This window comes from Hylobates moloch, unplaced genomic scaffold (genome assembly GCF_009828535.3).
Source record: "Hylobates moloch isolate HMO894 unplaced genomic scaffold, HMol_V3 SCAFFOLD_17, whole genome shotgun sequence".
Classification (NCBI taxonomy): Eukaryota; Metazoa; Chordata; class Mammalia; order Primates; family Hylobatidae; genus Hylobates; species Hylobates moloch.
In genome coordinates this window covers 72,077,669-72,091,161 of record NW_026652292.1, presented here as the reverse complement: position 1 = coordinate 72,091,161, position 13,493 = coordinate 72,077,669, and the positions used below count along the sequence as shown (strand labels likewise).

Below are 13,493 nucleotides of genomic sequence, written 5' to 3'. Positions count from 1 at the left end.
ATTGTGGGAATCGGAAGAAAATACACAATTATGTTTGCAATACAAACTAGAAATAATTCCTCACTGTCACAGTTCTTCTCAATTCCATTTCCTTAAGCCAATATGGTCCAGCCTCTCTGGGGAATTCCTGAGACTTTCCATCAAGGAATCCACAAGGGCCAAACTAACATTATTTGTCTTACAGACTCATGAGTGCTCAATGGAATTTTCCAGAGGCCAAGATGTACCCATAATTATCTGAAAAGGCTACTAAAACCCAACCATTGGCCGGGCGCAGCGGCTTGCAGTGGCTCACGCATGTAATCCCAGCACTTTGGGAGGCCAAGGCGGGCAGATCACGAGGTCAGGAGATCAAGACCATCCTGGCCAATATGGTGAAACCCCATCTCTACTAAAAATACAAAAATTAGCTGGGCACGGTGGTGTGTGCCTGTAATCCCAGCTACTCAGGAGGCTGAGGCAGGAGAATAGCTTGAACCAGGGAGTCGGAGGTTGCAGTGAGCCGAGACTGCGCCACTGTACTCCAACCTGGCGACAGAGTGAGACTCCGTCTCAAACAAAACAAAACAAAACAAAATAAAACAAAACAAAAAACAAAAACCCAACCATCTATCTGTAATGTTGGATTTTCTTCATTTACTTTAACCAAAAAAATAAATAGCAACAGGACTGAATGTGAAAATAGATATGAGAAACAGCTGTTTTTTATTAAGCCAGACTTAAAGGGATTTGCAAAAATGCAAAACAATGTCACTTTTATCACTTAATTGGGTTGTTTTGGAGAATCTAGCTATTTTTCATGAAAAAAGAGTTGTTAACTTATAGTGAGTTAATTATATTAAGAGTGACATAACATTTACTTTTCTCAATTTTAATTTCTTATTTGGCAAATGTCAACAGGTATAAGCCATATAACAAAATCTCTTTGGGGTCTTCGGTAATTTTTCAGTAATTTTTGGTCCTTGAGACCAAAATGTTTAAGAGCTCCTGCCTTTATCCTTTCTGATATTGAGGCTCTCCTTTAAAATCTGTAGTCCACAGTGAAGAATGTTGCACAGAGAGACTAAGAAGAGGTTATATAAGCTGAGAGTAGTCTCTGTGCAGCCACTGGGGCAAAAGCCTGAGCAAGAGACAAGAGCAAATGGTGTAAAGTGGGCCCTTATGCTCAGACTAGCCTTTTGGAAGTGAGCTGCAATAGCGTCTGGGGACAGGCAGGGGTATGGAGAAACATTTCTGAGATAGAGCAAGCGTTTGCTCCAAAACAACTTCCGTTTTGCATTATTATTTGGGGGTGATCAGATTTTAAACAATTACCCTACATAAGGTTGATTGACATTTCGTGAGGAAAAGTATATGTTAAAAATAAAATAGTAAAGAATTCTCCCTAATCTATTTTAAAAAGTGAGAGGCAAATTAATAGAGCCTGTATGTTATTATGCATCAGCTATTGAATTTTAGAAAGGTAATACCACATGCAAGGCAAAAACAAAAACAATGTGAACAGCCATTCTAAGGAGCTCACCTATTCCACTTGGCTTGCCCCCACACAGACTTTCTGGTGGTGCCAGAATTTCACGATTTTTCTCTTCCTCTGAAGGCACATAAGCCTAAAAAATCCAAAGCACGATAAAAATAAGTTAACCAGGGTTTTTACAAGAAGACTAACCTCAAGTGAATTAAACAAAAAACACAGCATCCTGAAACAATATAAAAGCCTATCTTCAAGAGTACACAGAACTTAAAAATAAATACATCAACCTTTAAAAACAAAGCCAAAAAATCAATTTAATCTCGTATTTCATTCGTCAATGGGTCTTCACCTATTGCTTTAAAGGTAAAACCCCAACTCAGCACACCACACAAGACTCTTCCTGATGGGCTCCCACACCCTTCCAGGCTTAAGTCTCACCACAGCTCACCGTGAACCACTGCAATGCCTGAGACACACCATGTGCCCTCCTGTCTCTGAGTCTAGAACACAACATTCTCTTTGCTTGGAAGGCTTTCTTTTTTTTCTCCTCTGGGAAATTTCCCACTCTACTTTCAAAATTCTATTCCAGTATCCTCCTTGCAAGCCCTCCTGTCTACCTGCCTATTGCTACTATTGGGCAAGTTGTGTTTCCTCTGTAGTGTTCATAACCCCCATGTTCACTGCTGTCTTGTCACATATACTTGGATGGTGCCTTGAGATCAGGCTAGAAAGAGGATATAGAGACTAAATTGTGTAAAGCACCAAAGCCATGCTTAAAAAAAAAAAAAAAAGCAGATTTTCTTCTAAGCATGATGGGAAGCCACCACAAATTTTAAGCAGAGCACGGACAGGGCCTAAGTTATGTTTCTAAAGACTACCTGCAGGACTGTGTGAATCACACCAGAGGAGGGCTGGAGCGAAATAAGCCTAATGGAGAGGCTACTGAAGTAGTGGCTTAGGGTGGTGACTGTAGAAACAGAAATAGATGGACTTATGTTATATTTTGGAAATGGAACCTGTAAGAAATGGCGATAGATTAAATGTGGGATGACGGAGAAACTGAGGGTGACTCTTGTGTTTCTGGCTTGAGTAAATGGAACTGATGATGGCACTATTTACTAAGATTACTGAGGTTCTTAGCTTTCTCCCCCACAGGATATGGCAATAACAACACTAAGTGTCATAAGTACAATGAGAACAGGAGCTATATACCACATAAGTATATATATGTGTATATGTGATGAAACAGTATTTAATCACTTACAGTTCAGCACAGCTGAATTATAAGCCATACCTCCATTTTCAAGTTGGCTTTCAGTTCCAATCCTCCCAAAACATTCAGTGGAGACTCTTCATTGCCTAATAAAATTCAAGCCATTTAGTACAATTTAAGAATTTGCTTGCAAAATACACCCAGGGTCAAAAAGTAATGGAATGTGGTTATCTGACATGCCGTGCCACCTTCCTTTTCTGGTTTATTTTGCTGTCAGTAGAAAATGATCAAAAGGAATATGTTGTATAAAAAGAATCTAGATGAAAGGCAGGCATTATCTGCCCATTTTGGGTGAGTGAAATTCTTATTTGCACAGTAAGATAACTGCCCAGAAAGAATGACAAAAGTATTATCTGTGGAGACATCTTCATTTCCAAGTATTTTTCTGCAGTGATCTCCATCAAGTTTGTTCTTAAAAATATTCTGAGTCACTAAGGTCTATTCTCAGTAAAGGTGATTTATTAACAGATTCACCTTACTTGCTTCACACTGAACACAGAAAAATTGAACACAAAGTTAAACTGTGAGGTAGACAAAAAGAAAAAATTTTCTCAGGTGGAAAGATTCAGTTCTGCTCTGGTCTTGCCTCTTTCTTATATCCTTCTGTAGATTGTGTAGAAGCTTCTGTGGAAACCCTTCTACTTTCACTTCTTCAGGAAAAAAGGAGGAATGAGTAATTGTAGCAATGATTGAGTCATAAAAACTTCTGGAGCATTCAATTTACTCCAGGCTAAATTCAACAGAAACTTGTAAAGTTACTTGTTTCAACCCTTGGAGCATTTCTTAAAGTCTCCTAAGTCTCTATAATACAAGACTAAATCTATTGGCCTCAGCTTCCTGAGACTGGGTTAGATGATGGCTAAGGTCTATTTCAGTTAAAAGTCCAGGATGCTACAATTTATATAGCCAGAGTGGAAAAGAATTCTTCTGCCCCTTCAAGTCCAGCCCATGAGGACCCTTTGGTTCCTACAGCATCCTGTGCTTAATCCCAGTCTATGCAATTGTCATGCTTTAAAGTGTCACTGTCCACTTTTCTCCTATCTGGACTGGTATAAAGTATCTGAAGTTGGACCGTATAAGGCACGACTGAGATAATATCTTTGAAAGTTATTAACTATTTCTAAAAGACCAGAACTGTCCAAAATCTGTCAGCAGGGAAAAATGTTTCTTTTCACTTTCAAATATATTCTAAACTAGAAACTCATTTCATCTGAAAAACAAGCTCAGTTAAAAATAACATGCTCCTTTGATTCAAAGGAACCAACAGACTGAACAAATAAATACTGCAAACCTATAATCAGATGAGGGTTGGAATCGTGTTTGCCTTTGTATTATGATCCCACCTTATTATCCCCATTTTATACAACAAGAAATGGAGGCTCGGAAACTGATTTTTCCTCTAAAAGTCACCTGAGGCCCATGAACGCTATTTAAATTTTCTGACCCTATTTCCTCATTTGTAAAATGAGGGTGGTAAAAAAAAAATATGTTGCTTTCATTGGGTTGTGGTAGGGTACTCTTCTTTTTGATTGACAAGAAACCTGTAGGTCAAAGAGGTTTAGTAAGTTGCAGCAGTCATGTAAATACAATGTGGACTTCCCATGCCTCAGCCTCCTGCTTTTTCTCTCCCCACACATGAGAAATGGGCCAAAGGTTTTAAACTTTTAAACACAAGTAGCTTTTAGAGAAGTTTGACCTTCAAGTTTGATGAGTTATTTTGCAACATTATGATATGATAAAAAAATTTATAGATATTTTGTCTTTCTGGAACCAAAACCATCTTTTGGAAGACTGTCCTAAATGCACTCTGTTGTACAATCATCCTTGTAAAATGTTAAAATTTGCAATTAGGTACAGATTCTCACCTATGTCACACACATTTTCTTCAGAAGACACAGTAACCACTGTGTCTCCTTCCTCAGGAAATGATTTCCTTGTGCTGTTACCATCTCTTGTTTTCTCAGCAGATGCTTGATCAGTCCATTTGCCACTATAATCACTCTTTATAGTCAAGTCCTGCTCACATTTAGGAGCCAACAGAGCTACACTGTAGGTAGCTGGAAGGATCATTGTGTGGGAAGGAGCAATTTTTGATTCTTGGCCAGTAATACATTTGGTGGTACTGGTTTTCAAGTTGTGTTCAGGCCCCTGCTGCTCAGTAGGAAGAAGGGAAGGCTCAGCCACGGTGCCTTGAACAGGTGGCATGTCATCAGCTTTTATAGCACCGGTATTTACTGCTGCCAAATAGCGAATACTGACAGAGGGATCCTTAGCCGTCTGCCCAGACATCTGTTCTGGTCCTCTCAGGTGGGCAGGTGAGTTAGCATTCCCCTCTAAGCCCCTTCCTGTTGAATAACTTGCTGTGCTACTGCCCCCTGCTGTCCCTGTCTCTGGGCTGTTATCTTCTTTCTGAAGGGAGTTCAACAATACATTCTTCTCTTCTGCATTTATGAGGTGTAAAGTGCTCTCTTTCTGTCCTCTTCCTGCCAATGGTCCGATTTCGGGGCACTCCTTGCCATGCTTCTCTTCTTTTTCCGCACAAACAGCACTTGGATGGCCTTGCCCTGCAGAGGGCTTGTGGACTGATGGCCCGTTGTGCCCCTCCTCGGTGCTCACTGCCAACACGGGACCCAGTTCTTTGCCTCCCCTGACTGGCCCAGGACACCGACAGTTATTCTCAGCAATCAGGCTGGGCATGGGGACCTTGTGCTTGCTCACTTCTGTGGCTGACAGGTCACCGTTTCCTTCTGGGTTGTCTGCAGTCAGCTGATTCTCTTCATGTCTGTCAATGCTGGCAGAAATTGGCACACATTCTGCTGTGCTGGTGGAGATGATGGCGGCATCACTCAAGTCTTCCACTCTTGTGATGGTGAGCCGATCTTCATCCTGGAGGACAGCACCAATCATGACTGCTTCACACCCTTCAGAGGTGCTTGTGGAAATCATGGCAGTGTCACCCATCTCTTCCGCTGGTGTGACTGAGGGGTGGCCTTCCTCTTGAGGGACAGCACTGGACACTGGGCCCTCACAGTCTTCCACCGAGCTCGTGGAGATGATGGCACTCCCGTCTTTTTCTTCCATGACTGTACCAGCTCGCTCATTTTCACTTTCAACAACTACACCGGAAACAGAAGCCTCACATTCTTCTGCTATGCTAGTGGAAATGAGAGCACATTCATCCTTCTCCTCCTTGCTGGTTGAGGCAAGAGGACTTTCAGCTTCTGGGGGTGCACTGGGCATAGGCCCCTCAAAGTCGGCGGTGCTTATCAAGACTGGACCTGTAGCCCTTTCTTCCACTGCTGCAGCAACTGGCTGGAGACTTTCAGCACACTTGATGGTTGTTGCACTGGAGATAGGCACTTCGAATTCTTCCCCTATGCTTGTGGAAATCATGGCACACTCATCTTTCTCTTCACTTCTGCTGGCAGTGAGTTGGCTGTCATCTCCTGAGACTGCACTGGGCATGGGGGCCTCAAATTCTTCTGTGTTTACTCTGGTACCTTCCATATTTTGTTCAGTTCTCAGAGCATCTGAGTGACCTCCTTCCACATCTGTAATTGCGCTTACCTGAGGGGTGTAATCATTTGTGGTACTGGTGGAAATAACCAAGCCTTTGCCTTGATTTTTACCCCCAGCTAAGCTATTCTGGTTGGTAATATCATCACTGGCTGTAGTTGCCATGAGACCATCACACTCTTCATTTTCCACAGAGGTGATGATGTCCTCATCTTCTTTTCCACTTGGTGATGTGTGGGCAACTTCACATTCTGGGACTTCACCAGATACAAGAACATCGTAACTACCCCCGACAAGGCCAGTGGAAATAGTGGTATCTTCAACTTTTTCGAGCTGACTGTCACTTTGATCAGATGCAGCACTAGTCATAGGACCCTCACAACCTCCTGGAACTGGTGTCACTTCATCCTTTCTTGAGACTGCACTGGTCACACTGCTTTCTACAATCCCTTTTGCACTGGAGCAGATATCTGTGTCTTTACTTTCTTTCTCTGTGCCACTCATGCTGTCAACATTATTTTCATTTGCATTCATGATGGTAGCTCCAGCCTCAGCTTCCACATGCTCTACCACAGTACCAATCTGACTGTCCCCTTCTGCACTTTCACAAATCAATACCCCTTCACTTTCTTCTCCTAACCCTGTACAAGTTGAAGCATGCCCAATTTCATTTCCTCTTCCAGTACTAGTCACAACATCCTCCCCTTCCTCATCTTCCTCTTTTGCGCCTGTGCTAGTCACAATGCCTTCATCATCACAAGGACCAGCAGCAACTAATGGTACATTAGTGCCTTCTTTGGCTACTGTGCTGTCCATCGCACTCTCTCCATTTTCTTCTGATTCAGAACTTATAGCAAAGCCTTCGCTGCTATCTTCTGAACCTGTGCAACTTGCTGGCCCCTCTCCATCTTCTGTTATCCCCGTGCTGGTGACTGCACTCTCACCTTCTGTACCATCATTCACAGAACCATCTCCTTCTTGGCTGGCGCTTGTTCCTGGTGGTGCATCATTATCTCCCAGGACAACACCTGCACCTGTAACCATGCGTTCCTCCCGGGGCCCTGCTCCAGTTACTGAGCAGATCACAAAGTTATCGCTTCTGCCTTCTGCTCCTGTACATGTCACAGTGCCCTCTGTTTCTTTTTTGGGACCCATTCTCATCATATTTCCCTGGGAGCCATCCACCTCTTCACTGCTTATAGATCCTGCTCTTATTTCTGTTCCAGCACTTGTGACTGCTCCATCACTTTCAACTTCACTAATAAAAGTAATAGTTCCTTCAACTATTTCTGAGTCTCTACTTAAAGAACCATCACATTTTTCTTCAGAGCCTGCACTGGTTACAGCATCATCCTTTTCCTCTGTCACAACGCTATTTACATTGGCTTCGATTTGAACTGCGTGCACAGACAGTAGGTCTGCTGCTCTGTCCTCAGATTCAGCCACAGCACACTCCCCACTTTCCCCTTCCTTAGTGCTTGTGAGGAAGGTTTCACTTTCAGCAAACCCCTCTGTGACAACAGCCCCACCTTCTTCAGCTGCAGCAAAAACAGTGCATTCACTGGCTTCTGCACCAACATGAAGAGGATTATTTCTGGAATGTGTTCCTATTATGAGGCCTTCGTCTGCCTCAATGCTGGTGCAGGGCAAAGCCACCTCACTCTCTCTTGTTTCTGAAGAAGTGGTTGTGGCAGGCCCAGCCTTCACTGGACTTAAAGTGACATCTTTGTCCTTCCCTTCAGTGCTAGTGGCAACAGAAGTCTTTTCTACTCTCCCAGGCCCAGTTGCCACATCCTCAGTTTGTCCGTTCCTTTGGTGTAACACAGAGGGTGCAGAGCCACTTCCAGCACTAGTGTCTACCTCACTGTTTTCATTGCTTCTTTCAACACCAATTGATATGTCTTTTACTTTACCTGGGCCTCTTTTATGCTTAAGTTTGACAGTTTCAGTATATTTTTCTGTACTCAGGCCTACAACATGATCAACAGCAATGCCATCCTTCTTGCCATTCTCTACTGTTGCTTTAACTGTCTGCTTTAAATTGGGCTCTGCATTTAAGTCATTTTCTTTCTTGGCCATGTCCACTAAGCCACCTTCTTTGGTAACATTCTCATTTTCCACAATCACGCCCGTTAACTTGCTTCCAAGAGATATGATTACCTTTCCTTGTTTACCATCCAATAAAGTAGCCTGGTGACCTTCTGGAATGTGTCTTTTGCTAGTGATGCTTGCTTTTGCTGGTGTATCTACTGTGAAACCTTCACCACCTTCTTTGCTGTCACTTGTCTGAAGGACTTCTGATTCCCTAACAGTCAGACTTTGGTTAGGGAGAGCAGAGTGATCCACAGGGGAGGTGCTGGCTGTGCTATCTTCCAAAACAGTTCTTTTGTCAAACAGAGGAATTACATCTGGATCATATGATTCCCTCAGAGGCACAACAGTCACTGAACTTAAGGATGGTGAGGAGTCTAAATTTGTGGAATGCTGAAGAGTGGCATCTCCTTGAGCAACATGTTCTTCAGCAGCTGTGTTTTTCAAATTCTTCTGTACCCTATCATTTTCTGATGGGGCACTCAGTAACATTCTATGAACAGTTTCAGAATCTGTATTCACTTCATTAGTTCCTCTATGAATGGGTTCTTTCTCCCCAGGGTTCAGTTTGGATGCAGCACTTTGGATATGCATTTTCTTGGTCAAGGTGCTTCTATGGTCAGCATGCTTTTCAGAATTATTAATTCCTGTTCCACGGCCTGGCTTATAAGTTGGAGCTGTTGTTTTTGAATCTGCTGTGCAAGTTCTCAATTCATCCTTTTGAACTGTGGCAGAAGTTTTTTGTTTCATATTTTCAGAGTCAATCTCTTGCTGAGAATTATTATTGCGGTTGTCTTGGGTTTTAGATACTTCAAACACATTTTCAACACCTGGCTCAGAATCAATTTCCATTGGCTCTTGTTCAGGGATCAATGTCATATCACCACTTTTTTTTGGTCTCTGAAGGGAGGAACCGCTGGGAGTGCTCAAAGTGTTTGCTGCTAACTTTTCTTCTCCTTTGGCCATTTCTTGTGACAAGCTTCCTCTCCGATTTTCACACAACCTTCTACTTAATTTCTTTTCCATAAGTGAACTATTACCTCTGGCCTTTTCATGATTGCTGTCAACTTCTTTACCATCCTTGTCATCTGATTTATTTTCTTCCTTCTTTTTTATGTCTTTACTACCATGCTTTAAGCTTCTGCTTTTGTGGCCATCTGACAACTTTCTCTCAAGCCTGGTGGAAGCAGAGTCTTTATCACTCTTATATTTCTCCTTTGCTAATGGTAACTTGGCTCTATGACTAGAATCCTTCTGTGTACTATGTGCTGAAGAAGAAGCAGTCTCTAATACAGGTTCAACACCAGTTTCTTCAAAAGGTTTGTCTTCAACTTTAGACTTACGCTGTTTTTCTGAGTCATTTTCTTCTGTGTTCTTCTCTTTGTCTGGTTTTGGAGTGGTTGCCTGTTTTGTGGCACCTTCTTGTAATTCTGTTTCTACTACTTTTAACTGTTTGCCTTGATTTTTTGATTTAGACTTCAACACAAGTTTCTCTTCTAACAAGCTCTTTGTTCGTCGTTTCTCCTTGTGAACAACCTCTTCTGGTTTCCAATTACTATCCATGTTAGTGGAGTCCATATCACACTTATCTTCCGAGTAACTTTCACTTCTTCTTTGTAATGTGATACCATGTTGTTTGGAACCCAGAAAATCTTTCTGAATTTTAGAATCACTTGACCTTCTTGATTTGTGCTCTGTCTTAGTTTTTTCAGCTGACAAGCGTCTCTCTTTTTTGTTGTTTTCTTTACGAACATTCTCATCTGTTTTTATAATATATTCAGAAACTGGCTTTCCATCTTTGCCTAATACTGATAATTTCCTTTCATTCCTATGTTTACTTTTTCGTTCAGCTTTATCATCTGAAGAAAGCTTTGTTTGTTGACTTTGCTTTTGAATATTTTCCTCTACTTTTAAACATTTCTCAGAAGAGTGAAGCTCAGTCTCATCACCTGTTTTATGCATACAATCACCTTTATATTTATGTTTCACAGACAATTTGTCTTCCGATGGAGTTTTCTCTCTTTCAGGCTTCTCCTTGGAGGATTTCACCTCTTTCTTAAGTAGGCTTTTCAAATGTGGTGTTTCAGAATCATCTTTCTTTAGATGCTTTTCATTTTTAAGCGTGCTTTTCTGTTTCTGGGGCTCTTCGGTGCAAATTTCTGAGCGTTCTACTTGCCTTTTTACATCTCTTGTGTCAGTCTCTTCCTGTGCCCCCTCCATGATAACAGGGGTAGATGTCCGTCTTTTATGTTCTCTTTCTATTTTGGATTCATTTTTGTTTTCATCAACTACATGCAAAGACTCTGAAAGTCTCCGGGCAGGTTTACTTGGTTCACTTTTTGCATGAACATGCTTCAGCTCCTTTGAAGAAGACATTTTTTCCTTTTCACAATGCTGAAAGAAAATAAAGGTTAAAATATGAGAAATATCAAAATCAATTTTTAGATTAAAACATAACATTTGGGTGGACTTAACATGTTGAGTGCTGTCACATATGTAACATCTCACTTAATTCTTGCAAACAGCCTGTGTAGATGTCAAAAACTCACCTGATTTTAAAAAATAGGTATTATTAACTTGATTTTAAGAAGTTAAATTCCTCAAAGAACTCACAGGAGTTTGCATCAACCACATTTTACAATAAAAAAACTAGTTCTAAACAATATGAACACAATTTTATGAGATTATTTCTCATAGAGATTTATCACAAAATAAAGTTAAATACTTAAAAATATGCCATTAAAACATCAGGAAATTGAAGCTCAGCATGATTCTATAACTTGACACTCAGACCACAAGTAGGTGTGTTAGAAATGAGTTTAGATTATTTCATTCCGAGTCTAGTACTCCTTCTAGTATATCACAGGCACTGACTTGTCTATGAATTCTTCAATTCTGAATCACTAGAGCTCACTAATGCTCAGTACTCAATAATAAATATAAGCTGAATAAATGACAGTCCAATGTCCTTTTCAGTCAAAAACATAATACATGAAGCAATTTAAAATTGAAATATACTGAAATATAGATTTCCTATATTTTAATTTAGAAAGTTGAATTATGTACGGAAACCTCATGAATTTAGGCTACTTGTACAACATTCTACACATGAAGCTTCAAATGTACACAATAACTCACAGTAACCATATCATATATAACATATGTATATGTTTATGTATTCAAAAAAAGATACAGAGAGACAAGAGCATCTAAACCTTCCTCCTGGCCCTGTGTTTTGGCACTAAGTAGGTGATTAATATTAATGAGTGGATGTTGACTAAATCCACTTCAATAATGACTCACTGACTACTAGCTATAATTATTCTTATGCAAATAATGGGCCAAAGTTCTTAGACAGAACTTTGTGCCTCTAGGTCAGTTTAACACTTCATCTCCTTAAATGTCGACACAAAGATTAATGTACTTCTACTAATAATAGGGTCCAGGACATAACAAGACCGTATTAAATAGCTTAAAATAAAATTCCTCAAAGAACTAACAGGAGTTTACATCAACCTAACTTCACAATAAAAAACTAATTCTAAACAATGTGAATACTATTTTATGAGATAATTTCTTATAGAGAATGATCATAAAAGAAAGTTAAATATTTAAAAATATGTCATTAAACCATCACTATATACTTCTAAATACACCTTTAATTTCTGAGTAAATAAATTAAATTTATGTTTGCTGATGATGAACAAATAATCACTAATATTGCTTTTTCCCTCTGGAAATATTAAGATAGTTTAGCCACAGAACTACAGATAATGTGGTTTTCGTAAACAAGAATTTTAAACCAGTGAAAGCAAAAGTTTGTCCCATGAAACTAATCCTGAAAGGGGGAAGAAAACATTGTACATTACTTCTACTGTTTAAAATGATCAAATCTTGGAAACAACCTAAGTGCTAAAATATACGGATATGCTTAAATAAATTATGGTATGTACATTAAATGTAACACTACACAATCATTAAATAATTAGGATGCCTAGAAGGTAACATGAAATGAGTAAAATGTTAAAAACAGTTTGCCAGATTACTTGTTCTCTAAAAAATTATATGGACCTGTGGATAAGGAATGAAAGAGAATAAAAAGGATAATTTGTTATAGTGGAGGGATTTTAGATTTTAATTTTAGCCTCCCTTTTTCTTTTTTTGTCATTACTGGCATTTTTCTTATTGCAATTATAAGAAATGAGAAAAGACAAAAAAAGTAGCTATTACTTAGATAAAAGACAAATATATAAATCAACTCAACAAAATGGGCAATTTGGGACATAACAAAATGGGGTTTCAAAAATGCTGAATGTAAGTGACTTTTTATTTGACTTGAAAAAAGTCAAATTACATTCTAACTTTTATTCCAAAGGAATAAACAGCCTATATCTAACAAAACAGCATTTGAAATGAGGTTTTATTAAGACATACCTCACTTGTTTTAAGGGTTTCTTTGGAATCTTCTTCAGATTGCTGTTTCTTTTTGGAGTTCTCTTCAACATTCCTAAGGGGAAAAGAGTCAAATATAAAGCATGAATCAAATGTGAAAATTTTTCAGGAAGGTTGAAAACAATAAAAATCTTTCCTTTACTATAGTTTTTATTTATCTTATTTTATTATTATTATTTTTTGAGGTGGAGTCTTGCTCTTGTTGCCCAGGCTGGAGTGCAATCACGCAATCTTGGCTCACTGCAATCTCCGCTCCTGAGTTCAAGTAATTCTCCTGCCTCAGCCTCCCAGTTAGCTGGGATTCCAGGCATACACCATAATGCCTGGCTAATTTTGTACTTTTAGTAGAGACAGGGTTTCACCATGTTGGTCAGGCTGGTCTCAAACTCCTGACCTCATGTGATCTACCCGCCTCTGCCTCCCAAAGTGCTGGGATTAAAGGCGTGAGCCACCGTGCCCAGCTGTTTACTATAATTTATACACTTGACTGATAAATGGAGACTTGTTACATTTCAATTTAAATCCTATCAATTATTGGTCAATAAAGGAAAGCACAATCCCAAACGTGGCATGAACTGTTCTTGGTGCTAAAGGAAAGTACAGGTGAAACAAAAATTCCTAATTTGTTGCTTAAAGATGAATGCTTTATGAGACATAATTACACTTCAAAATTACTATCTTTTGAGTAAA

General features: G+C 39.7%; 1 protein-coding gene across 4 annotated transcripts in view; it reads right to left on the bottom strand.

Moving 5' to 3' along the window:
• Positions 1-13,493, bottom strand: part of BOD1L1 (biorientation of chromosomes in cell division 1 like 1) — a 59,334-nt gene that overhangs the window by 26,098 nt on the left and 19,743 nt on the right. For all 4 annotated transcript variants that reach the window (XM_032135344.2, XM_032135347.2, XM_032135345.2 and 1 more), the window contains exons 9-12: positions 12,786-12,858; positions 4,610-10,745; positions 2,766-2,830; positions 1,523-1,607 (exon numbers count right to left, since the gene is read on the bottom strand). In XM_032135344.2, coding sequence (XP_031991235.1) covers positions 1,523-1,607; positions 2,766-2,830; positions 4,610-10,745; positions 12,786-12,858 — 6,359 coding nt within the window. The remainder of the gene's footprint in view (positions 1-1,522; positions 1,608-2,765; positions 2,831-4,609; positions 10,746-12,785; positions 12,859-13,493) is intronic.